Below are 21,595 nucleotides of genomic sequence, written 5' to 3' on the forward strand. Positions count from 1 at the left end.
AATTGCGCATGTATATGGTGTTCGTAAGCAACTTCATTTTTCTATGGTTGCAACATTCCAGGTCATCGAGTCACTCGCTTGAAGTAATCGAATTTTGGAACAATTCGTCTGTGCAAACCCCACACAAAGAAGTATCAGCACACTCATACACACCACATATAGGAGTGTATTAAGGAATGTCGACATTAACAGCACCTGCACATTTGGGGGCGAGTTATACGGTGCCGAACAGGATACAGTACCCATCGGGTAGTGTGTCAAAACGTGCGACAACAAATGAGCGGAAACGGTTGCTGGTGTAGGCAATGAATCCATGTTGGGAGCGATTGTAAGGTACCTCCGGTTTCGCGGAGTCAGATTCAGGTGGATGAACCTTGACTCGGATGCTCAGAAGGCCTAGGAAGATAGTCGTTGTCCTGAGGAACATTGTTATTTTAAGATATACTGTAGTCGTGTTGCACTGGAATGAGTTGGCACGTGGGTCCGTCCATCAACATCTCAATCACGATATCATGATTTTAATGACTTGATGAAACTTTCCATCTGAAGCGTGGAGGCACAGCCACAGGCGTTGTTTGGTAACAGCCTTAGGAACAAATATGGCGCGTCTTCAAAGCTTCAACGTTGCAACATCGTCCTTGATATTGCGCAGGTGGCAGGCACGCCAATTGACAGCATAACCTACTTTGAATAGACGTCGATCATCATGGCGGACGCAACGGCGTCCTTCAAAGACGTCCCAGAGTTGTTCGAGGTTGGCATAATTCTCATAGCTGCGTACCAATGTCAGGCTTACTCTGTTTCAGGTTGAACTTGGAGAAGCTTTAACAGCAAGGACCGAAAGCCTTTGTTAGTCAAGCATGTTCTTGTCTTACTTATTGAAACATTGACAATGTATTATAGCAACATTCCGTGAACTTGGCCCCCCAGACCTCTGTCATATTGTGAAGAGTACAGGACGTACTGGACAACGCGATGTGAGTTCCAACATCTAGGATCTGCGGCGCATATGTTGATTATTAGTTAGATTGGCTCATATCATTTTGTGTCTGGAGTGGATGCGTCCTCTTCAGCATCCCTCGCCGCGTACATCAATTCTCTCACATACTCTATCGAGGACAACTCTGCTTGGTTTTCGAAGAGTACAGCATGGAAAGTTAGGAATGGCTGTTATTGGTTTGTTTTCATGACCTGTACACTCCTATATATGCTGAACACTTTGTTAAAGTTGTTTTAACGCGTTTTCTCGCGTCGATATCCGTGTAGATGTGAAGATCCCTGGAGGTGTCGTTGCCTATGTCGTAGACCTTCGTGGAGAGCGGTGCGTATTCTATCATAGCACGTATCGAGTCATTGATTGTGTTTGTGGACTCTAGACACGAAGCGACTCCAGAAATATGGCAAGAAACATACCTCTCTGCGCTGCTTCGGGCTATCCTCTACTCCGACGACCCGACTTACTGGCTGGAAGCTTACCGCAAGCTCGATCCTATCACTACAATCGAAGGCGAACTCCGATTTCTACAGGCAGCTGAGGCCTTGTTTATGAAGGGCGAGTGCTTCACCTTTGGCCTTGCTTGTTGCTTGTTCAAGAAACTGATCGCAATGTAGGATGGCAGGTCGGGTCAGATCCTGAGATACAGGTTGCTACTGTGGTTTCTAACCACTTGACTGCTGGTGTAATGAAGTACTTCAGCAGCAGTGGCCGCTGTCAGCCAGCAGCTAATTTATTCGAGAAACTAGCTGCACGAGAGCCGGAAATTGCCTCGCTCCTGGCAAGAAGTTACATTGGAATGAGTGCGCTTGTTTCTCCCTCTTTCCAAGAGACCGTCCCGCCTGACATATTTTATGACAAGATGAGGAAGTTAAGGCAGTCCAGATCATGTCTGCTGCCATGAAGCATACTCCACACTCTTATACCCTTCTCCACGTACAAAGTGATTTCCTTCGTTCTAAGGGCAGGTCGGACTGGGCATTGAAACTCGCGAAAGAGGCTGTTAACTGTGCACCGAGTGAATTTGTTACTTGGGAGAAGCTCACCGAGCTATACATCGATACAAAAGACTATGAATCGGTATGCAACTTTCTTGAGTGCGGTCAATTTCACTGACCGCCACCACAGGCGCTTTTAACGCTGAACTCATGTCCAATGTTCACTTTCAATGGACGTGATGCTCACCGTGCTCTTGTACCTGCAAAGGTCCACTTGCCATTCCAGCGCCAGATCGGCGACATCCTCCCTGAAAAAACGAAAAGTGAAGATGATGTGGTTCGTGAAATTATTATATTGACATTCCCATCTCATGTCTCTTCAGGCTGATCCTGCCCTCCTTCGCCTTCCTGCACCGGGTCTTCGTGGAACGTGGGCGAGGGCCTATTCCTTGCTCACACGTCTTGTCTCTGATATAGGCTGGGACGAATTGCTGAAGACGCGGAGTGTAGTGTTTGTTATGGAAGAAGAGTATCGGATGCAAAAGGCCCAGGCAGACATCCAAAAAGTGGCGACCAGCCACAGTGCACAAGATGTGAATGAAAATGCCGCAGTGATCCACGAGGATGGCTCTGTGACCGCAGGGAATGCAACTCTCGCAGACGATGACGCGTCTACACGAGGGATGTCAAGCCCCCTCTCGGAATCGGAGAGCAAGCCTGAATTTGAGAATGGGCTGAATGTTTCCGCCATCCCGATTATCCGCGTGTCCTCAGAATCTGACACGGAACGCGAGATTGCAGAGTCCACTCGCAATGGCATTGCGGAACAGGACGAGCAAAGCATGACACTCGAGAAGCCAGTGCAAGCTGCTGCCGGGGAGGAGCCTGAGCCATCGCAGGTGTCAAACTCCTATCAGGAGGCGTTCTCATTCACAAACAAGCGCCTGTGTGAGCGGTGGCTAGATAATCTGTTTATGGTCCTTTACGAGGTAAGAATCACTCCACAATGGGCAACTTGTTCCTTGAATACAACATATCTTCCCAGGATTTGCGAGTGTGGACTATCTTTCGAGCAGAAGTCGCACATTTCAAAACGCAGCACGTTGCGTACCGGAAAACTGGCATCGAATGGGAGATCCTCGGAGACCTAGGCATGCGCTTACACCACAAAGAGGAGGCTAAAGAGGCTTATCAGCGATGCCTGGATACTTCGCGTTACTCCCAAAAACCATGGGCGAAGCTATTAGAAATGTATGCCGACGAAGGAGACATCACACGCACAATCCAGGCTGCGATACGAGTGGCAGCATACCAGTATGCTGATTACACAGAGATGACCGTATGTGATGTCCCTTTTGCATAGGGAGATAGCTCACCTTGTTCACAGTATCCAACGCTGATTGCGCGGTGCTTCTTCAAGTTGGGCCAAATCCATGGCCATGCCAAGATATCGTTTACTCTTCTGAGCATGGGTTTACCCGACCCGATCCTGAAAATCATGGATAGCTACCTTCAATATGGGAAGACTTTTAAGGTAGAGGGATATGACTTTTAATCACTATGTAGTTTTGTTCTTTATCCGTCGTACTGTTCTGATAGCTACATTGTGATTCATGTGAATACTTCGTTTCGCTTCGGCTTCGCTTGGAATAATGTCCCCCGTGGCCACATGATTGGGGGCGAAAAGTGGCAGGTTCATGATTCCCTTTCTAAGCATCCGACTGTCTAGTTGTCAATCCACAAACGTTTCTTTCCGTTTCCTCAGTCAACGCCCGCCATCCCATCATATTAATTTGAAAAGGCGTAGTATCAGAGACTTCAGTGGTTAGGAGATGTACAGTGAGCTTGACATCATGGGGGACTCTCCTATTCGACGACTGTCCACCACTAGCTCAAACAGTAGCCTGAAGCGAGAAGAGGATCTCATCAATGCCTACGAAGCAGAGGAAGAACGGATCATCAACGTATTGTCCCGCAAACTCGAGCAGGTATGCAAGAGTCAGTTCTCTCTTTGAAAGTGACTTATTCCACACGACGTGTACAGCTTCGTGAGGAGAAAATTCAACTCGAAAACGCGCTCGAAGCAGAGTCGGAATCTCATGTGAATAGGCTTGGTCGGGAATTGTCTGCACTACGGCTTCAGCAGCAGCAGCAACAGCAATCTGGGACGAATGGGATCGCCGCTTCCCCAGATAACAGGGTGGGAGTTCCGACGTTTATGGCTGGTCGAGAACCTATGATTCCAAGTGCAGAAGTCATGCTGGAAACCATGAGACGAGAGAACGAGCAATTGCGCAACCGCCTAGTCGATACAGAAAGAGACTATGTGCGGGTATCGCGGTTAAACGAAGTGTATCGTGAAGAGCTCCTTGAACACAGGAGACGGGTGAGCAACAGCTTTTGATCTGTCTTGTGTGTCTTTAACCATGCCCTCTTATATTCAAGCTCGGTCTGTCAGTCGACAACCTTGTCGGCCTGTCCTCGGCAGACCCATATTCGCAGCCTACGCATCGGCGATCTGTATCTAATCTATCATCGCCCAGCACATCTGCGACACAGCCTTCGCAAGCAATCCATGGTGTCCCTATCCCTCGACCTTCCTCCTCGATACGGCGCCCAACGAACAATGTGTCAGAAAGCAATACACCGTTATCGCATTCTCCTTCCTCGACAGAGTCACCCTTCCCATTCTCGCCTATTGTCGGAACAAATCCTACAAGTTATGTCAGTAATGGGACGCCTATGACGACGCCACCATCGTCTGCTTCGTTAACGTCAAATCCTCCATCAACGTTCACTATTCCTCATATGTTGTCCTATCCCTCAGTGCCACCACCATCACTGTCTTCTTCGTACGGGTCGCCTGTGGTGTCATACATACCGCATCGCGACCACTCACTGTCACCTGTGGTCCCTTTAAGTAGGCGCGGTTCGAACGCACGAGGAAACATTGAGCGTCGTTTCGTGGACCCAGTAGGTGTCAGCAATAATAGAAGTCGGAGCAGACACGGGAGCATTGAAAGGGGTGCACGCGTTGCGGAGACAGGGCAATTGATTCCTCGCTCTCGCCGTGAGAGTCAAAACGTTTCAGCCACGTCATCGGATGTATCTGCGACAGCGGAGGGATGACTTGGACAATCCACATGAAAGTTTGTAGCTTCACTTTCTGATTTTTCCAACGCTACCATCGTTTGTATGCTATCTTTGTTACTGGAGAGCTCATGTATGTAATAATGTTCGGTCCCGTCCCGATCGGTCGAACAATGTGCTATTATGTACCAAATGGGGAATTTGCGCCCGTGACAGGACCCCGCACACCGACGGAGACGAGCACACTTTGTATTTGGAGACTTACACCAGACGTGAGTGACACATCGGGGTGAACGATATTTAAAAGAGGTTTATATGTTGTACAAAATGTGAAAACAATATTTGATATTTAAACTAACATAAAGATGGGTGCACGACTTCAAATTTTGGTGGTGTTTTGTGTGTCATCCAAAATATCAAATATTCACAACCATATTCCCACAGACAATATGTCAACAAATATAATAAATATAATCAGATTTTCCATGTCTGCTTCAATTTAAAGTTTGATTCTTACATAAAACTTTGGAGAAAACTTGAAGTTTTGCCAAAGCTTGACATTTAAATCGAGTTTTAATGTCATGTCATCTGTAAAACTTCAAGTTTTCTCCAAAGTTTTACATGGAAATTGAACTTTAAGTTGAAGCAGACATGAAAAATCTGACTATATTTCTTATGTTTGTTGACATATTGTCTGTGGGAATATGGTTGTGAATATTTGATATTTTGGATTACACACAAAACACCACCAAAATTTGAAGTCGTGCACCCATCTTTATGTTAGTTTAAATATTAAATATTGTCTTCACATTTTGTACAACATATAAACCTCTTTTAAATATCGTTCACCCCGATGTGTGAAAGATTTAATGACATCACTCAGAAACTTCTCTGGCCTCTGTCCAAGTTATTCTACTGGTGGTTGAGTAGCTAGGCTATCTTGATTGAAATTGATAACCATTTTATCATGCAACATTGTCTGTAGATTTCCGGGGTCCTCCCGACGTGACGCATATTCGCTTCGGATCCGCGGAAGCTTTCGAGTCACGCAATATGGGCGCGGTATATAAGAACGCGTCGGGGGAGCATCGCCCCTTTTTTTCAATGTCTTACCAATACCCATACACCCAAGGAAATATGTCAATGCCCCCAACACCTACAACACCATATTCATGGGAGACAACAGAACTCGACAACGACATCCCAGAGCAACTTGATCACCATCAGCCTGTTCAACACGCTTTGAATCCACAGCAACAGCCTCAAAATGTATACGCCACGTCACAGCATATGATTGAGCTTCAAGAACACGTACCCATTGTTCCAAGTCAACGCAGAAGTGATGTCCCACAGCACTTGCATGCATCATCAACGCCAGGACCTTCTTCAAGAAGACAGAATGTCATGTCTGGGTCCCAAGAAATGAGACCTCACATATACGTTGATACGACGCGTCATATGGCAGCTAGCACTAGTCCCTCTTCTGGCCCACCATCTGCCAGTGGTGTGCATTCAGTGGGACCAGTGCGAGCGAAAACATCGCCCGCACACAATACGGTGCATCCATATCGTCGCCCCCAGAGTGCGAACCCAAGACGAGAGAATCAATCAAATCCACCTGTGAGACATACAAGTAGCAGTTATGCACCGGGTCCGTCGATGCCAGCAGCCCAAATACCCGCCCCTGCCTCATTACACAGGTGCGTGATCATGCATTGACATCCATTCAAGGGATGTATTCCTGATCTTATTGTAGGACCGGCATCATCAGCCCATCCCACATCATCCCACCCATACCATCCAATACGACTTTTATACCCAGAGCCGATTACTTCTTTTGCAGCGAGAGTAGAGTGACCACAGCAATGTTTGAACTTCCAGGAGTGAAGAAGAGCGACCTGAAGATCGAGTTGTCAAGATGCCAGAATGGTGTGAAACAAGTATCAATCACAGGAGAATCCAGACAGCCACTTCCAGACGGTCTGATGGCGCTCAAAGAACGAAAGTATGGCAAGTTTCGTAGGATACTTCCCGTTCGTCATGATACCAAGGCGAGTAGGCTAAATTCCCCTATGTTATTGCAGCTCAAGCGCGCATTTTCTGGCAGAAGGAAGACGTCACCGTCGCTTTAGAGGACGGTGTTCTTATTCTTCGCATACACCTGGGGCCACCGCTCCAGCCTGAGGAGTCAGAAATAATCCCTATACCATGAGTGAGCCTGACTTCAAGTTCTATCCAAAGTCTTCCATCGTGCGCCAATTTTTCCGGCAAGAGCAATACGACGTCTGATACCTTCAAGTTGTTTTATCCGCCTTGCTAACACATCTAGCTTTGAAAAATATGCATACACTTGCACTGTCGACTTGCTTTGATCATTCTGCTGTCACCGTTCTGCCTTGAAGTTCTCAGATCCGTAACGATTGTTACATTTTGGCTTCCATAGTCTAGTATAATACACATACATATTTCACACTCACTGTAGCAACATAGTAGTATGTTTCTTGTGATACCATATAGTTATATCTTGATATCGATGTTTTATGTACCGCTTGATGGTCAGCTTATACGCGGCCAATCGCAATCGGCAAGAACTTAGAAGCATCGAATTGCGTGAAGATAGGGTGAAAAAACAACTGTAAATTTTTGGTGGCTTGTTCGCACAGTCCTTGTATTGGCCTATCCTTTTTGTGCGTAAATATTGGCGTGCTGCAGTGGTCAATACGACGATGATCAGTCTGTGGGTCTGGTCAATATCAATGATGCTGCAGCGCTTATTGTTCCGGACTGTCACATTCCAGATGTAGATAAATGTCACGCGCCAGCTGTCACGCTCGCGTCTTGTTCTTCCACCTTCGCGATGGCAGCAGCACTTGAAAGACAGAGCCTAGTAAAGCTATGCTCAGGAGAAACATATGAGAAAGCACAGGCGATTCTACGACTTACAAAAGTCAAGACTGGGGTTGGCACTGGATATCTCGTCGCTCATCCAAGTGCACTCCCAGGAATTTGCGCGTATCTCGCGTCAGAAGAGTGCGCCGTTTTCCGATCACCATTTTCTAGCATCTGATACTCGTTTACAGACTGAATAATAACGAAGTGTCACAAAAGGCCGCGGTCGCGAGCGCTTGCATCAGTCAAAATGACTTTACAAAAGCTTTGAGTATTGTGCGGCAAGCACTTGGCTCGACAGCGCAACAACACACGAGGGATCTTGATTACAGGTCGCTCATTAGCACCTACCATGTAGCGCCGGCCGAAGAGGCCTTGGATTGGATGCACGAAGCAGAAAGCAGTATCCCCAAGGTTGGCATGCTTCGTATGCGTCATCAAGCCAGTACGGTAACTTGTGCCATATTTTATTGGATATGTCAGATCATGGAGGTCTGCATAATATATCCTTTGAATATATTCTTACTCACGTCGTGTTTTTAGGTTCAGGGGGTGCAAGAAAAGTCACTCTGTCAAAACCATGGCGTCCGTCTACCTGCGTTCAAATCTGTTATGAAGGCCCTCGACAAGGAATGCGATGCAGTCGCCGGCCGCATCAAATCTGAGCTACAAGAAATGAAATTTTCTGAGGCGCCTTCGAAACTCCGGACTCGCCCTTCTACTTCGCCACAGAAATCTCCATCCAAATCCGCTATGAAAGCCAAATCACGGGATGTCACGCCAGCGAAGCCCCTCACATTAAAACGTGCTGTGGTGGCCTTTTCCCACAGCATCGATGATCCCGATGACACCCTATTGCCTGAGACCCCGACTAAAAGACGTCGGGTTGAGTCACCTTCCAAACCTAGCGGAAGCGTTTTAACGCCCGCAAAACGTACCAGGGCGCCACAAAGTGCCACACATTCCGTAACTGCGTTTGAGCAGGCTGTCAGGGGAGATTCTACACCACGCCACGAACAGCAAAAGTCTGCGTTTCCCATTGCCGTATCTATTGGCTCACACTCCTCATTGCCTGGTCCTTCTACGCCGCGGCGCTCGCGAAACCAACCATCTAGACTAGTTGAAGAGTCGGCCACCATGGAAGTTGACGAACAACGATCGGCGCCTGCTGGGCCTCCTGTACGCAAACGTTTCCGACCAGTGTTCCTGGACCAGCGACAGTGGTGCAGTCGAGACCCAAAACTTGCCAAGATCTGGGACGCCGCCATAGAGCATAGGACGCGGATGATGGGGTTGTATCCGCATCCATTTGAGCAGTATCGCCCTGTTGTTACCTCCTGAGTCGTGTGACCTTGGCTCATTCCCGATATCATCACAATCCTAGATCATAATTGCTATACTTTGCCATCCACTTTCGTGTCTAGAAGTACATATATCCGTCCATTTTACATGAGTCATTTCTTGATTTTCGCAGAGAATAAAACTTGTTCTGTGCCTGTTGTTACTATTCACCTGTACTGGCGCAGAATGATGATACTGTGAACATTTTTTTGACAACTATGCATTGACTCTACGCAGACCAACTCTGAATGCGTTAGCGGGCGCTCATGGACTTCCGGTAGACATTGCAGAAGTCAAGTCTATTTCTCATCAGGTTAGTAATACAAGACTTTGGTTCTCATTCGTCACGAACATTTGAAGGGTGACTTTGTGCCGCAGTAGTTGTTGGCAGATTGCTACTGTTCCGCCATTCGCTGTGGCAGGACTTGGCAGAAGTTGAAAAGGTACCGGAGCGTGGAGGCATGAGATGAATTCATGATAAATTGTGCAGTTGTCAATGCAAATCTTAGAGCCTAAGTTTCCTGACTGTATCTACCCAATAAATGTACATTAGAAGTTTAGAACTACCTGTTCATCCATGGCAAAGCTAGCTAAGTCCGCAGGGCGCCCTCTCCCCAAGGTTGTCAAAGACAATTTTGACCGCCTGGAAGATATCTGATGCACTCAAGAAGCAAAATGTGGTTAAGAATCATCATCTTAATATCAACGGACTTGAGGTATTTCGATGAGTTGGAGCGAGTTGAGGCTAGTATGGTACAAAGTCCATTGACGAGTTCTCGGCAATTTATCATGGTGCGAGAGGGTACTATGGGGATGTCGCATCCGAGTGATTATCGATTGATGTCGGCCTGGTTTCTTGCAGTTGATGGATAATTTACCTCCTCTGAGTTTCGCCCGGTTTTGTCATTAGTTTTGCTATGTTCTACCGGTTCTGCTGGCAGAACTGCCCGCAAATCTAGTTCTGCCCACGACACTATCGAATTGCGCGTCAAGACTTTAACATGTCCCATGCCGTACTTTCTGCGAAGATAGCCTCGTTCTTGACAGCTACGTTGACGACCACGAAACGATGCGGTTAATGAAGGTCAATTTTAAGAACTGCATCAAGGACGCTGGTCAGTGATGAAAGGAGGAGCGGCCGTCTTCGGGACTAGCGGACCTTTAACGTTGTAACTTTTGTTCTGTTTGTCATTCTGCGACCTTGTTTGTCTACCCACCTTGTTACTCCCTTTGCAGGGTCATTATCAAAGCTCTCACATCAGACTTAGGGTGATGTCGATACCTAGTCGCACATTAAATCACTCTAGAAACACGCACATACATTCATATTCACTGAATCAAGTTTGATTGTGATTTCAGGATGCGACCGTAGCGGGCTCTGCCGCGAGCACTGGACCCGGCTCTACCCTGCCTCTCAGGAGAGGAAGAGTCTCAGGCTGCTATGGCTGAATGGAACGTGTGTACAACGTGTCATGCTACATGTCTATGTATGGCTGAGACTGAGACCCTGAGACTCCTGGCACCCATCTGCCTGCTCCTCCTGTCCGCTGCTCCCGTCTCACCGGCAACCTGTACGTTATAGAACTTATAAATGCTGAACTGATCTCCCTGCCGAGTTTATTATTTCCGCCTATGAGATGCCTGGCTGCTATAGACAACCCCCAAACCAACGTTCTTTCGACTGTTAAGATTGTCCATTGATGGTCAACTTATCTAATTTGAATTTGAATGATACGTGCATTGCCAGCGAGCCAACTTGATGAGCTTAATACACTAACTCCATTACCTTATTTTCGGACCGTCGTCCTGGATCATGGATGCCAGCACAACAAGAAAATTGGGCTGGGAGGGTGTCCGCCGACGCATATACTAGTATGAGTACTGAATAGTAAATTTTCCCTTCCCTTTAGGTTTAACTTGAATCTCTTCAGGCTACACAGTCAACAATACTACTCGCGTTATACTATGATGTCGCGATCCAACCCCACACCATATTGCAACAATGTTACAGATCTCCAGCACTCATTGTCCGCTGAACTCTCTCAGCGGCTCAAAGATCTCCTGGATCAAGCCCTGCTCGGTTTCATACGGCCAAATTCCACGTCTCAGTTTGCTCAACATGCTTCCGAGTTGGCTAACTTCCGCGAGGCTATAGCACAGAGGAATTCGAATGATGATATAGAATTTCTGCGCAGCTTCCGAGAATTCGTTCCAACTACGAATTACGAACCTTACAGCCCGCTCATAGCCAAGTTTTTTGCGACCCCTTGCAAGGAGTCTGATGTAAAGAGCATGTTCGCCCCAGGACTGCCCTACTGCTTAGCCATTTCCAGCACGACATCTGGAAGAGCGCCAAAAACATTCCCAATATATCGACCTGCATCGCACCTTTTGCATCATCCCTTATATTTGTCGCTTCGCGACTCAGAGGGTAGTACCTTATCACCATCTTCTTTGAGTTTCGGGCAAGCCCTGAAAATGGATCTCGAGGATGGTCAGAGCTCCAAGATGTTGCCGGTCTGCTCGGTAACCGTCGGTTTTCTGCGAATGCAAATGAACTGGGACATCGAGCATGATATGGACAGACTCGAATTATGGGGTAAGTTCGTTGTATTATTTTCCCTTGCATCTACTGATATCTAGGCAACTGTCAGTTCCAGGGAAAACGGGCCCATACGCGATTTCCTTGGTGAAGAACTATCGTGCTTTCTTCATTTTGAATGCGCTATTTGCACTCACAGACTGCCGTGTGACAACTATCCGCTTCCTCTTCGCCAGTGTATTCGTCAATTTTTTGCAATACATAGAGGATGAGTGGACTCTCCTCATCGACTGCATCGCGAAAGGGATCATTCCAGACATGGAAAACCTAGAGCACGTGCGAGAACCTTTGGAGGTTGTATTTACGTTGATTTTACATCTCATTCAACTCACAGTTTGTCTCAGAAACATTTTACTCCAAACCCTATCCGTGCTGCTGAGCTTCGCGAAATCGGACCTCCTGGTATCGAGGGCTGGGCAGTCCGTGTATGGCCTGACTTGGAAAAATTTATCGGGATCACCGGAGGCCCCGCCGCTGCATCCGTTCCAAAGGTATGTCAAGTGTGGAAGGTTTACTGTGCAATTGGAAACTCAGCGACATAAGGTTACTCATGTCCTCGGACCCTCTGTTGCCATGCAGTCTCCTTGTTATGGCAGCTCTGAATGTTATATCGCCATACCATATTTGAACGGCAACCCTAATACCGACTTCAAGGTGGTGCCCGTAGATGGGGTCACCGAGTATCTGGACGTGCGTTCCAACGAGCCTTCTGAGCGTGTATTGTCCGCTGTAAGATCCATCTACAGCATTCCGGCTTTGTGTACTCATCCCTGTCGCAGTGGGAGCTTGAGACTGGAGGGCATTATGAACCCGTCTTGACGACTCGTAATGGCTTGTGGAGATACCGTATCGGCGATGTCGTCGTCGTTAAAGGCTTTGCGCCAGATGATGGATTACCTGTCATCAATTACCTTCATAGGCGAGAGTAAGTTACGATATGATTGATTTGTGGCTTAGCAGCTGAAGCGCCCGCCGAGAAGTGGCTCACTTGGACTGGCGTATGGAACAGCGTGTACAGAGTCGCAATTGACGGATGCGATCGTATCTGCGTCTGAACGATGGATCGGCCAAATCATAGATTTCACTGTTGTGGCCGACGACCGAGACACGCCAGTCACTTATGGGTACTTGGTAGAAATTGGAGGTGATATAGGTTCGTGCTTACTTCGTACTCTTCCACGCGACTGCGCTTATTTATATTCGCAGGAATGGAGGCGAAAATGGCAACACAGCAAATTTTTGAAGACCTCATGGAAAACAATGAGTATCATATGGCTTTTTGGCAAGGAAGAGCAAGGAAGCCAACTGTCCGTCTCGTGAAGAAGGGCACGTTCACTGAATATCGCAGGCAGAAATGCGAGAAGACAAACGTCTCGATGGCCCAAGTGAAGGTTCCCATCGTCTTATCCGACCCATCGTTTAGGGAATGGCTCCTGCAGAAAGTTATCACGGAGTTGTAAAATAATGACATATTGTACAAGCCGGCTGGAATGTCTTACCTTTCCGCACTTGCATATAGTTACAATTCTCTGGGCAGACCACGTGATATCTGAACTGCATTGACTGGCGGATGATTGATACTTGACAGGTTGGAATTCAATGATATCACGAATCCACACCCTTGCCACACCCTAGTACTGTTTAGCCGTGTCCAACGGTAGTACGACATCCGGCAAATCAGTAAAGGCATTTCCAACATACCGACCTGGCACCTCATTCAAGGGTAGCGTCTCATCGCCATCCCCTTCGGGTATCTTGCAAGTCTTGAAATTGTGTGGCGAGGACGGTCAGAACTCCAAGACGTTGGCGTCTACTTGGTAACCCTCGGTTATATGCGAATGCAAATGAACTGGATCATCGAGCATGATATGGACAGACTCTACTCATGGGGTAAGTCCGTTGTGCTGCTTTTCCTTGCACCTGCTGATATCCCAGGTAACTTTGAATTCGGAAAACAAATCCATACGTGGGGCTGTCGTGCTTTTCTCATTTTGAATGCACTATTTGCACTCCCAGACTACCTCCGCTTCCTCTTCGCCCGCATTTTTTTGCAGTGAAGCGGAACACATAGGCTACACGTGTCTGCCTATGAAGATGTGCAACGCGGGAAGTTCCAAGCGACGTTTAACATCCCTACTCGTCGTGACATGCAGGTATTTCTGCCTGATTCCTTGTTCCGAGGTAGAACTGAAAGCAGATCTGCAAACCGATATAGATGATCCTGTTGCATTACTGCTGGAACTAACTACCGTTTCGTCCTACCCGAAGGAGAAAGACGCTGTGTCGACACCTTTCAGGTAGTCTAGCTGACGCTAAATTTTTCCAGGCGTCTCGCGGTGCACGAAATCGTGTGTCAGCGGGTGTACGATAGCCTAGAAAAGCAAAACCTGCATCTACTTGAACATATCTGTACACGTGGCAGTATGCTCGGTACCGTACTGCGTCATGATCGATTGCTGGAGCCGTATTAATGTGCCGTCAATCCGCACCAATTTCAGAGTAAATGCAGCGATACTCATCGAACACCATGCGCACAATGCAATTCAATGGCATTGATCAATGTTCGACTGTCTTCTTTTACGGTTTAACGACCTTACGGGAAACCAGATACGAGTAGGACCGTACGTCTCTCCTTATTATTCACTATCAACCCCATTAATGTTCGCGCATAAACCACCATTTTCACATGGTGCATTTCAAGATGCTCATCCCCGAATAAGAGCAGTGACAGGCAGAATCATCGAAGATCATGGACTTGATCCATTCAGTCAGTCACAATTGCATACAACTGAGATCTTTTTGGCAAGCGCAGGACGGCTTTGCACATTAGGAGATTTTGTTTATAGATGCCGATGAGTGATTCAATTTGAATATGACGCGATGTATAGGATGCTGATTATAGAAAATGTACGGGGGATATCATCTCATCTTCATATGGTACCGGTATACTGGTTGATATGCCACATTCTCAGGTAAGCACATGCATTATATATGGTCACCTCTTTGGATATTCCTGTTGTGTAAAGGTCAGCACAACGCGACACTTGGACTTCTTGGGCTTTGAGCCTACTCTAAGAAGTGCGTAGTAAGGCTCACGCGAGACGCTGCAGGTCGATCCCATCAGGTGATACAAGCCTTCGACTATATAATGTCGCATTCCAACTTTACACCATATCAAACTGATGTCTCGTTCTGACACTGATCTACTGGATTCCTTGTCCGCCGAACTCACTCAGCGGGTAAAGGAGCACATAGACCAAGCCCTGCTCCAGTTTATACGACCGAATTTCAGTATGCTCAATATGCTCCCGAGTTGGCAAACTTCCGCGAGGCCATCGCGCAAAATGACTCGAAGGACGATATTCATTTTCTACATAGCTTCCGAGAATTTGTTCCTACCACAGACTATGAGCCTCACAAACCATACATAGCAAAGTTTTTCGCGACCCAATGCAAGAAGTCCGACGTAACAGACCTATTCGCCCCAGGACTGCCCTACTGCTTAGCCATGTCCAGCATGACATCTGGCAAATCATTAAAGATGCTTCCAACATACTGGCCCGCTCCGCACTTGTTGCACCACCCTCTATATCTGTGGCTTCCTCGTTCAGAGGGTAGTACCTTATCACCATCTTCTTTGAGTATCGGGCAAGTCCTGAAATTGTATAGTGAGGGTGGTCAGAGCTCCAAGACGTTGCCGGTCTGCTCTTTAACCGTCGGTTTTCTCCGAATGCAAAAGAATTGGGACATCGAGCATGACATGGACAGACTCAACTTGTGGGGTAAGTCCGTTGTGCTGCTTTCTTTCCCTTGCACCTGCTGATATCCAGCCCGCTTGTAATTCCGGGGAAAACAGATCCGTACGCGATTTCCTTGTTGAAGGGCTTTCGTGCTTTCTTCCTTTTGAACGCGCTATTTGCACTCGCTGACCGTCGGGTGACAACCATCCGCGCCCTCTTCGCCAATGTATTCGTCAATCTATTGCAATACATAGAGGAGAACCTTTGGAGGTTGTATCTGCGGTGATTATTACTTTTCATTCAACTCACAAATCCTCTCAGAAACATTTTACTCCAAACCTTATTCGTGCTGCCGAACTTCGCGAAATTGGACCTCCTGGAATCCAGGGATGGGCCGTCCGTGTGTGGCCTGACTTTAAAAAGTTCATCGGGATCACTGGAGGCTCCGCTGCTGCATCCGTTCCAAAGGCACCTCAAATGTGGAAGGTTTACTATGCAACTAACTGATCGAATCGAAACAAGGTTGCTCATATCCTCGAACCTTCTGTCACGATGCCGGCTCCTGGAGTCCTGGTTATGGCAGTTCAGAATGTTCTATCGCCCTACCATATTTCAACGGCAATCCTAATACCGACTTCAAAGTAGTGCCTGTAAATGGGGTCACCGAGTATCTGGACGTGCATTCCAACGAGCCTTCTGAGCGTGTATTGTCCGCTGTAGAAACCATTTACTGCATTCCGGCTTTGTATATTCATCCCTGCCGCAGTAGGAGCTTGAGACTGGAGGGCATTACGAGCCCGTCTTGACGACCCGCAACGGCATGTGGAGATACCGCATTGGCGATGTCGTCGTCGTTAAAGGCTTGTGATTATCGACTCGGCATATGACATCGATCTTGCCGCAAAGAGGATCTTATGGGGCAAGTGCAATAATGCGGGACAGGTGAGTTTATGTTGACCGATTTAGGGTTACTCCCGATGCGGTATACTGAACAGGAATTCTGGCAGACCTGCGTGGAACCGAGATGCCTGCTGAGGGAGCGGCTCACTTAATCTGGCGTATGGATCAACATGTACAGAGTCGCCACTGACGAACGTGATCGTATCTGCATCTGAACGGTGAATCAGCCAGATCATAGATTTCACTGTTGTATCTGACGACCGAATCGCTCCAGTTACTTATGGGTAATTGGTAGAGATTGAAGGGGAAATAGGTTCGTGCTTGCTTCGGGGCTCCTACGCGTGACTGCGCTGACGATGTTCACAGGAAAGGACGCGAAAAAGGCGGTACAGCATACTTTTGAAGACCTCGCGAAAAACAATGAGTATCATTTTGCGTTTTTGCAAGCGAGAGGAAGAAAGCCAACCATACGTCTCGTAGAGAGAGGCACATTTTTGCAGGCAGAAATGCGACAAGACAAGTATCTGGATGGGCCAAGTGAAGGTTCCCATCGTCCTATCCAACGAGACGTTTAAGGAATGGTTCCTGCAGAGTGTCGTCATGGAGCTGTAAGATATTGCATGTACAAGAGTCTCATAATTTTTATGATTTTGGTCGTTGGAATTGTTGTCGAGATGTCGGGGTCTGTTGTACTGATAAGCATGTCTATTTCGAATCTTTTGTTCTCCGCGGGCAGCAAGTGCTGAAGTCAACATTTGGATCATCCGACACAAGCTCAGCCCCAGGGAAGTTTCAAGCAAAATAGACAAGTGATAGTACACTAGTTGATGCGATTTGTAGATATAACAGTACAATGGTCAAGCATGCGCATGTTAAACTGAGAGATACATCTGTGCTAGGTTTTTACATGACAGTGCGGACTCGGAAGAAATATCATGCTGACAATGCTACTTGGTACTTAGCTAGCGTAGCAATAACAAGGCTGCGATCAGCTCCAATAGCACATGTCAGATATCATGCAGCAGTGCGCCGCTCAAGAAGACCGCTCTGGCTCAGACATCATATCCCAATCGCTGCCACTATCCGGGCAGTCGTCACCAACCGACGCGTCCGACCAGGACTCACTAGAACTCCCACTAACACTTGCAGATCGACTGACCGGGATCAGAGGGCGCTGTGTGCACGATAGCTCACTCGAGGATCTTGCGTCTGAGAGAGGGATTCTACGTAGCGCCGGTGAAGACGCCCCATCACTCTCATCCTCATATTCAAACTCAAAGACGCTCGAAGGAACCGAAGGCGATCGGGGCGGATCATGGATCGGTGTCGAAGGGATGGAAAAGTTATAAGGCGAAGGCGAAGACCGTCGCGAGGCATCATCCACCTCCTGCAACGGGCTCCATCTCGGACGGCTCTCCCCGAAATCAAGATATCCTCGCATAGCTTTGGAGATATCCACAGCACTGGTGTTGGGCGAAGGCGGCACCGAACCATAAGTGGAGGAATCGCATGAGGAGGAGGAAGACGACATATCGGAAGCCCACGGGTCGATGATCGTGCAATCAGGTAGGCGCGGAGCGTTCCCATCGCGCAGAGTTTCCGTGCTCGACACCTTCCTGACCCTATCATGCTTCTCATCCCACTTCACCATCTCCTCTCTCTCCCTCGCGTGTCGCGCGAACATCTCATCCCACAACGTCGGCACCGGGCCCTTGTGCTTCAACATATTCCTAAGCGCCCACTCCGTATCAAGCATCGCGAGGTACGTGACGTCTTTCCAGACGCCAACCACACCCCTTCTCTCAGGCTTCAACACCGACCGCCGTCGGGTGCCTTCGTGTCTAAATCCCTGTCCAACAAAAAGACGCATCGCGCGGTCTTTCTGGGCGTCATCCATGAGCGCCGCTTGGATACGATGGAACTTGAGATCTTCAAACGCCCATTTCAGCGCAAGCTCCACAGCTTCGCAAGCATATCCCTTGCGTCGGTGGCTTTCAGAGATGATGATCCCCACATTTGCTTCTTGTGCTGCGCTCTGCGCAGGGGCAGCGGTGACGTATACGAGGCCGATCGGTTCCCCTCCATTGGAGACTTCTTCTTCTTCCTCTAAAGGGATGGTGAAATCGCCCGATACTGACACCTCGTACTTGTCTCTCAACATCACGATGGCGCACAGCAAGCAGTCTTCTGCGAAATTGATTAGATATGGTACCGGCGCTTGCATAGGCTCTACTGCGCCCTCCATGAGCTCGTTCCACAAAACGGTGAGGAAAGTATTTTGGTAGTTGGAAAAGTCGAGTGGCGAGAGAGCCACATTTTGTGATTGAGTTAACATGACAAGGCGAGCGATGGAGTAAAGAGCGGGGCTTCTGCGGCACTGTCGTATCCAAAAGATATATATCGACTTCGAAGACGCCCACAGCAATCAGTGGGTGTTGCTCAGCTAGCACAGATCACGCCTAAATTTGGTTTGTGAACATGTAACCAACCTTGTATTTAGACTTGGGCGTAGCGAATTAGAGGGCGATTCGAGCGTTGAAGACAGGGGTGAATTCTCACGACTGAAACACGAGGAGCAGGTTAAACCAATTGGAACAACGTTCTAGACGAACATTCCTAGGCATTACACGTTATACGGCGGTTTGCCACCAATGGTCCAATCAAGCTCTAGCGTCAAGTGCGATAAGTAAGGCCCATTATATAATAATACAGGTTGTCTGTGAAATGAACGTTCGATTTATATCCCTCCAAAGGGCACGAGGGGTGCTGCCTCCGTGATATCGAGCGTCAGCGGGATGTCCATGATCCACCTGACCATCATGTCCTATGTATACTATAAGCGAAACCTCAACAGTCGGATTATATCACTCACCAAGGCAGCTTCAGGTTGGTCGTAAGGAACCATGTGCCTGAAAAGATAAGCGGTTAACTATCGAGATACAAAAATAAGGTATAGGTTTCTAACCCAGATTCATAAACAGTCACAAAAGTGACGTTTCCAGCGCCAGAACCAGCGCCACCGGCAGACCGGACAGTACCAGCGACCTTTCCAGAACGCATCGTTACCCACTGCTCAGTCGGAGCCGTAGAGAATTCCTCCAAGAAGACGGTATCGAGTTGTTCGACCCACCGTTCGTTACCCTGCATCATACGTGAGCTTACGCCACACAAACCTGAATGATGACATATGCACCATGTAATTGCACATCATATCTGAGAACGGCATCAGAAATCCGCAGGTACGATAGATAGAAGGTCTACTCACCCGCATTACCAGCATAGATCAACAGCCTGACGCCATCATTGATCATGTCCGTCAACAACAGAGGCGTGTTCCGCATCGAATCGCCTTGGAGCATGAACGCCTGGTTGACGGCCATGTTGCAGGACTCGAACTTGCGTTGCGGGTTCACACCGAGTGCAGCTTTCACCTCGGGATCGTTCATGAAAGTCTCGATCCAGCCCATCTGGCGGTAACACAGAGGCCCATCTTTCTCACGATCGCATTTGATACGCGCATCGTAAGGGTTGAGACCGGATTCTGAAGGGCGAGAGTTCAGGTATGATTCAGATCTCGTTCTCGTAACAACAGCAGCACACACGCACGTTGGATGGGAGCATATAGCTGAGAGTTGCAATACAGCGCAGCAGGCACACAAGTCAACCGGGAGTTGAAATCACGACAAGACTTGATCAGCCTCTGGCAAGTCGGGACTTTACTCCTCAGCGCAGCGCACTGCGCACCATTGGGGTCATCATAGATCGGGTACGGTCCTTCGCAGAGATAATCGGGTATCGACGCCATCTGGACGTAGTTGTCCGTCATCCCGTTGCCCATCATGACAGACGCGAGGTTGATCTTGACAAGTCCCGCATTGGGCGAAAGAGGAAGGAGTTGGTTCTCGGTGTAGATCACGTTCGCGATGTGCGGGACATAAGTCCCTCCATAGCTCTCTGCAGCGAGATGGAAAGGCTGAGTGGAGTATTCGGGGAAGCGGCTGAGGAAGAGTTCCATGAATGCATAGACGTCCTTTCCAGCTACGGGGCTCGTGTCGACGGTGCTCCCGTCTTCAGAGTACGAATACCCGACGTTGATAGGCTGGTCGAGGAAGATCACGTTAGCGTGGGTATTCCAGCTGTGGGGGTTAAACGTCGTGTTGGCGCCTCCGTCTGCGATATTACACGGTCCGAGCTCGAACAAGAGACCAGTGGAGGAGCTGCATCCTGGGCCGCCATTCAGCCACATCACAAGGGGCGCATCTTCCGGGGAGGTGCGTGACTCGAAGAACCTAGATAAAAATGAATAAGATTATGACCGATCAAAGAAAAAAGAAAAAAAGATGGCATCAATTGAAAACTGACCAGAAGAACAAATGTTTGTCGTCGGTGATATCGAGGTAACCGGAGTACTGCTTCACCGAAGGGTCACATAGCTTAGGCTCCGTGACCCTGAGCTTGTAGTCGCCAAAATGAGGGTGTTGAACCAGCTCGTCTGCGATGGGGTTGTTTCAGCTTCGGTTTTAGCGGGAACCGGATCGACTTACAGGTTAACCCGTGTTGTTTGATGAATTGCTTTCCGTCTTCGTACCATTCATGCACTCTTTCGGCGTCTGGTAGGTGGAAGAGGTCGTTCTGAACAGGGCTAGTGCCTCCAAGAACGACTTGGGTGTTCTCGGCTGGCGCTGCGAGGATCGCTGGTGCGACGAGGGCGAGCGGGAGGAGACTGAGGATCTTCTTCATATTGAAGGTGATATAACGGCAGCTGGCACCGTCTTACTTCGTTCAAGTACGAGAAGGTGAACTTGTGGGATTGCACTTCAAGCTTCAACACGAATCGTGACACAGCTTTGTTTGGCAGCAAACAACCGTGTACATGCTGCCAACGCGTGTGACCCTCCGAGTACCCTCGACATGATTTTTCGGCCGCTCCGGATAAATTATCTCGACCTTGCATATGTTGTGCCGCATGTAGCTGGCCGATAATCAAGGAGCTCGTGCACTTAAGAGGCTAGGCCATCAGAGAATCCACGGATGATATCGTATGGTTGTGATCCCAGCAAGTTTGATGGGCGCCGCAGAAACTGATTTGATAGTCAGCTGT

At 48.2% G+C, this 21,595-nt stretch overlaps 9 protein-coding genes across 9 annotated transcripts; 7 read left to right on the forward strand and 2 right to left on the reverse strand.

Moving 5' to 3' along the window:
- Nucleotides 1-604: 604 nt before the first annotated feature.
- Nucleotides 605-3,624, forward strand: F5891DRAFT_1033859 (Chs5p-Arf1p-binding proteins-domain-containing protein). Its single transcript, XM_041361726.1, has 12 exons — nt 605-754; nt 807-849; nt 904-977; nt 1,028-1,176; nt 1,229-1,321; nt 1,377-1,552; nt 1,612-1,797; nt 1,857-2,074; nt 2,123-2,269; nt 2,316-2,921; nt 2,978-3,271; nt 3,320-3,624. The coding sequence occupies exons 1-12, from the start codon at nt 707-709 to the stop codon at nt 3,485-3,487; spliced, it is 2,202 nt and encodes a 733-aa protein (XP_041225972.1). The 5' UTR covers nt 605-706; the 3' UTR covers nt 3,488-3,624.
- On the forward strand, nt 3,625-5,234 carry F5891DRAFT_1173158 (uncharacterized protein). Its single transcript, XM_041365617.1, has 3 exons — nt 3,625-3,920; nt 3,977-4,318; nt 4,378-5,234. Exons 1-3 carry the CDS (start codon nt 3,765-3,767, stop codon nt 5,059-5,061), a joined length of 1,182 nt encoding a protein of 393 aa, XP_041225973.1. The 5' UTR covers nt 3,625-3,764; the 3' UTR covers nt 5,062-5,234.
- An 896-nt stretch (nt 5,235-6,130) lies between these two features.
- F5891DRAFT_1033861 (uncharacterized protein) lies at nt 6,131-7,608 on the forward strand. Its single transcript, XM_041361727.1, has 3 exons — nt 6,131-6,722; nt 6,779-7,073; nt 7,130-7,608. The coding sequence occupies exons 1-3, from the start codon at nt 6,160-6,162 to the stop codon at nt 7,232-7,234; spliced, it is 963 nt and encodes a 320-aa protein (XP_041225974.1). The 5' UTR covers nt 6,131-6,159; the 3' UTR covers nt 7,235-7,608.
- Nucleotides 7,609-7,851: 243 nt separating this feature from the next.
- F5891DRAFT_1033865 (uncharacterized protein) lies at nt 7,852-9,520 on the forward strand. The gene is made up of 4 exons (XM_041361728.1): nt 7,852-8,052; nt 8,103-8,325; nt 8,395-8,403; nt 8,455-9,520. The coding sequence occupies exons 1-4, from the start codon at nt 7,880-7,882 to the stop codon at nt 9,250-9,252; spliced, it is 1,203 nt and encodes a 400-aa protein (XP_041225975.1). The 5' UTR covers nt 7,852-7,879; the 3' UTR covers nt 9,253-9,520.
- Nucleotides 9,521-11,824: 2,304 nt separating this feature from the next.
- Nucleotides 11,825-13,314, forward strand: F5891DRAFT_952240 (GH3 auxin-responsive promoter; the record flags this gene model as incomplete). Its single annotated transcript, XM_041375099.1, has 6 exons — nt 11,825-12,148; nt 12,199-12,345; nt 12,398-12,583; nt 12,634-12,779; nt 12,835-13,007; nt 13,061-13,314. The coding sequence occupies 6 exons, from the start codon at nt 11,825-11,827 to the stop codon at nt 13,312-13,314; spliced, it is 1,230 nt and encodes a 409-aa protein (XP_041225976.1).
- A 1,722-nt stretch (nt 13,315-15,036) lies between these two features.
- F5891DRAFT_1188715 (uncharacterized protein) lies at nt 15,037-16,101 on the forward strand (the record flags this gene model as incomplete). The annotated part of the gene is made up of 4 exons (XM_041367039.1): nt 15,037-15,093; nt 15,147-15,636; nt 15,711-15,820; nt 15,916-16,101. 4 exons carry the CDS (start codon nt 15,037-15,039, stop codon nt 16,099-16,101), a joined length of 843 nt encoding a protein of 280 aa, XP_041225977.1.
- A 560-nt stretch (nt 16,102-16,661) lies between these two features.
- Nucleotides 16,662-17,050, forward strand: F5891DRAFT_1033892 (uncharacterized protein; the record flags this gene model as incomplete). Its single annotated transcript, XM_041361729.1, has 1 exon — nt 16,662-17,050. A coding segment is annotated over one exon (218 nt), but the record flags the coding sequence as incomplete, so codon positions are not given.
- Nucleotides 17,051-18,082: 1,032 nt separating this feature from the next.
- F5891DRAFT_924932 (uncharacterized protein) lies at nt 18,083-18,829 on the reverse strand (the record flags this gene model as incomplete). The annotated part of the gene is made up of 1 exon (XM_041373856.1): nt 18,083-18,829. A coding segment is annotated over one exon (747 nt), but the record flags the coding sequence as incomplete, so codon positions are not given.
- Nucleotides 18,830-19,059: 230 nt separating this feature from the next.
- F5891DRAFT_313336 (Alpha/Beta hydrolase protein) lies at nt 19,060-21,583 on the reverse strand. Its single transcript, XM_041371309.1, has 8 exons — nt 21,039-21,583; nt 20,857-20,986; nt 20,101-20,783; nt 19,760-20,035; nt 19,688-19,707; nt 19,460-19,635; nt 19,367-19,403; nt 19,060-19,318 (listed from the first exon to the last, which is right to left on the reverse strand). Exons 1-8 carry the CDS (start codon nt 21,232-21,234, stop codon nt 19,232-19,234), a joined length of 1,605 nt encoding a protein of 534 aa, XP_041225980.1. The 5' UTR covers nt 21,235-21,583; the 3' UTR covers nt 19,060-19,231.
- Nucleotides 21,584-21,595: the final 12 nt, after the last annotated feature.

This window comes from Suillus fuscotomentosus (genome assembly GCF_016647785.1).
Source record: "Suillus fuscotomentosus strain FC203 chromosome Unknown F5891scaffold_27, whole genome shotgun sequence".
NCBI classification, from domain to species: Eukaryota; Fungi; Basidiomycota; class Agaricomycetes; order Boletales; family Suillaceae; genus Suillus; species Suillus fuscotomentosus.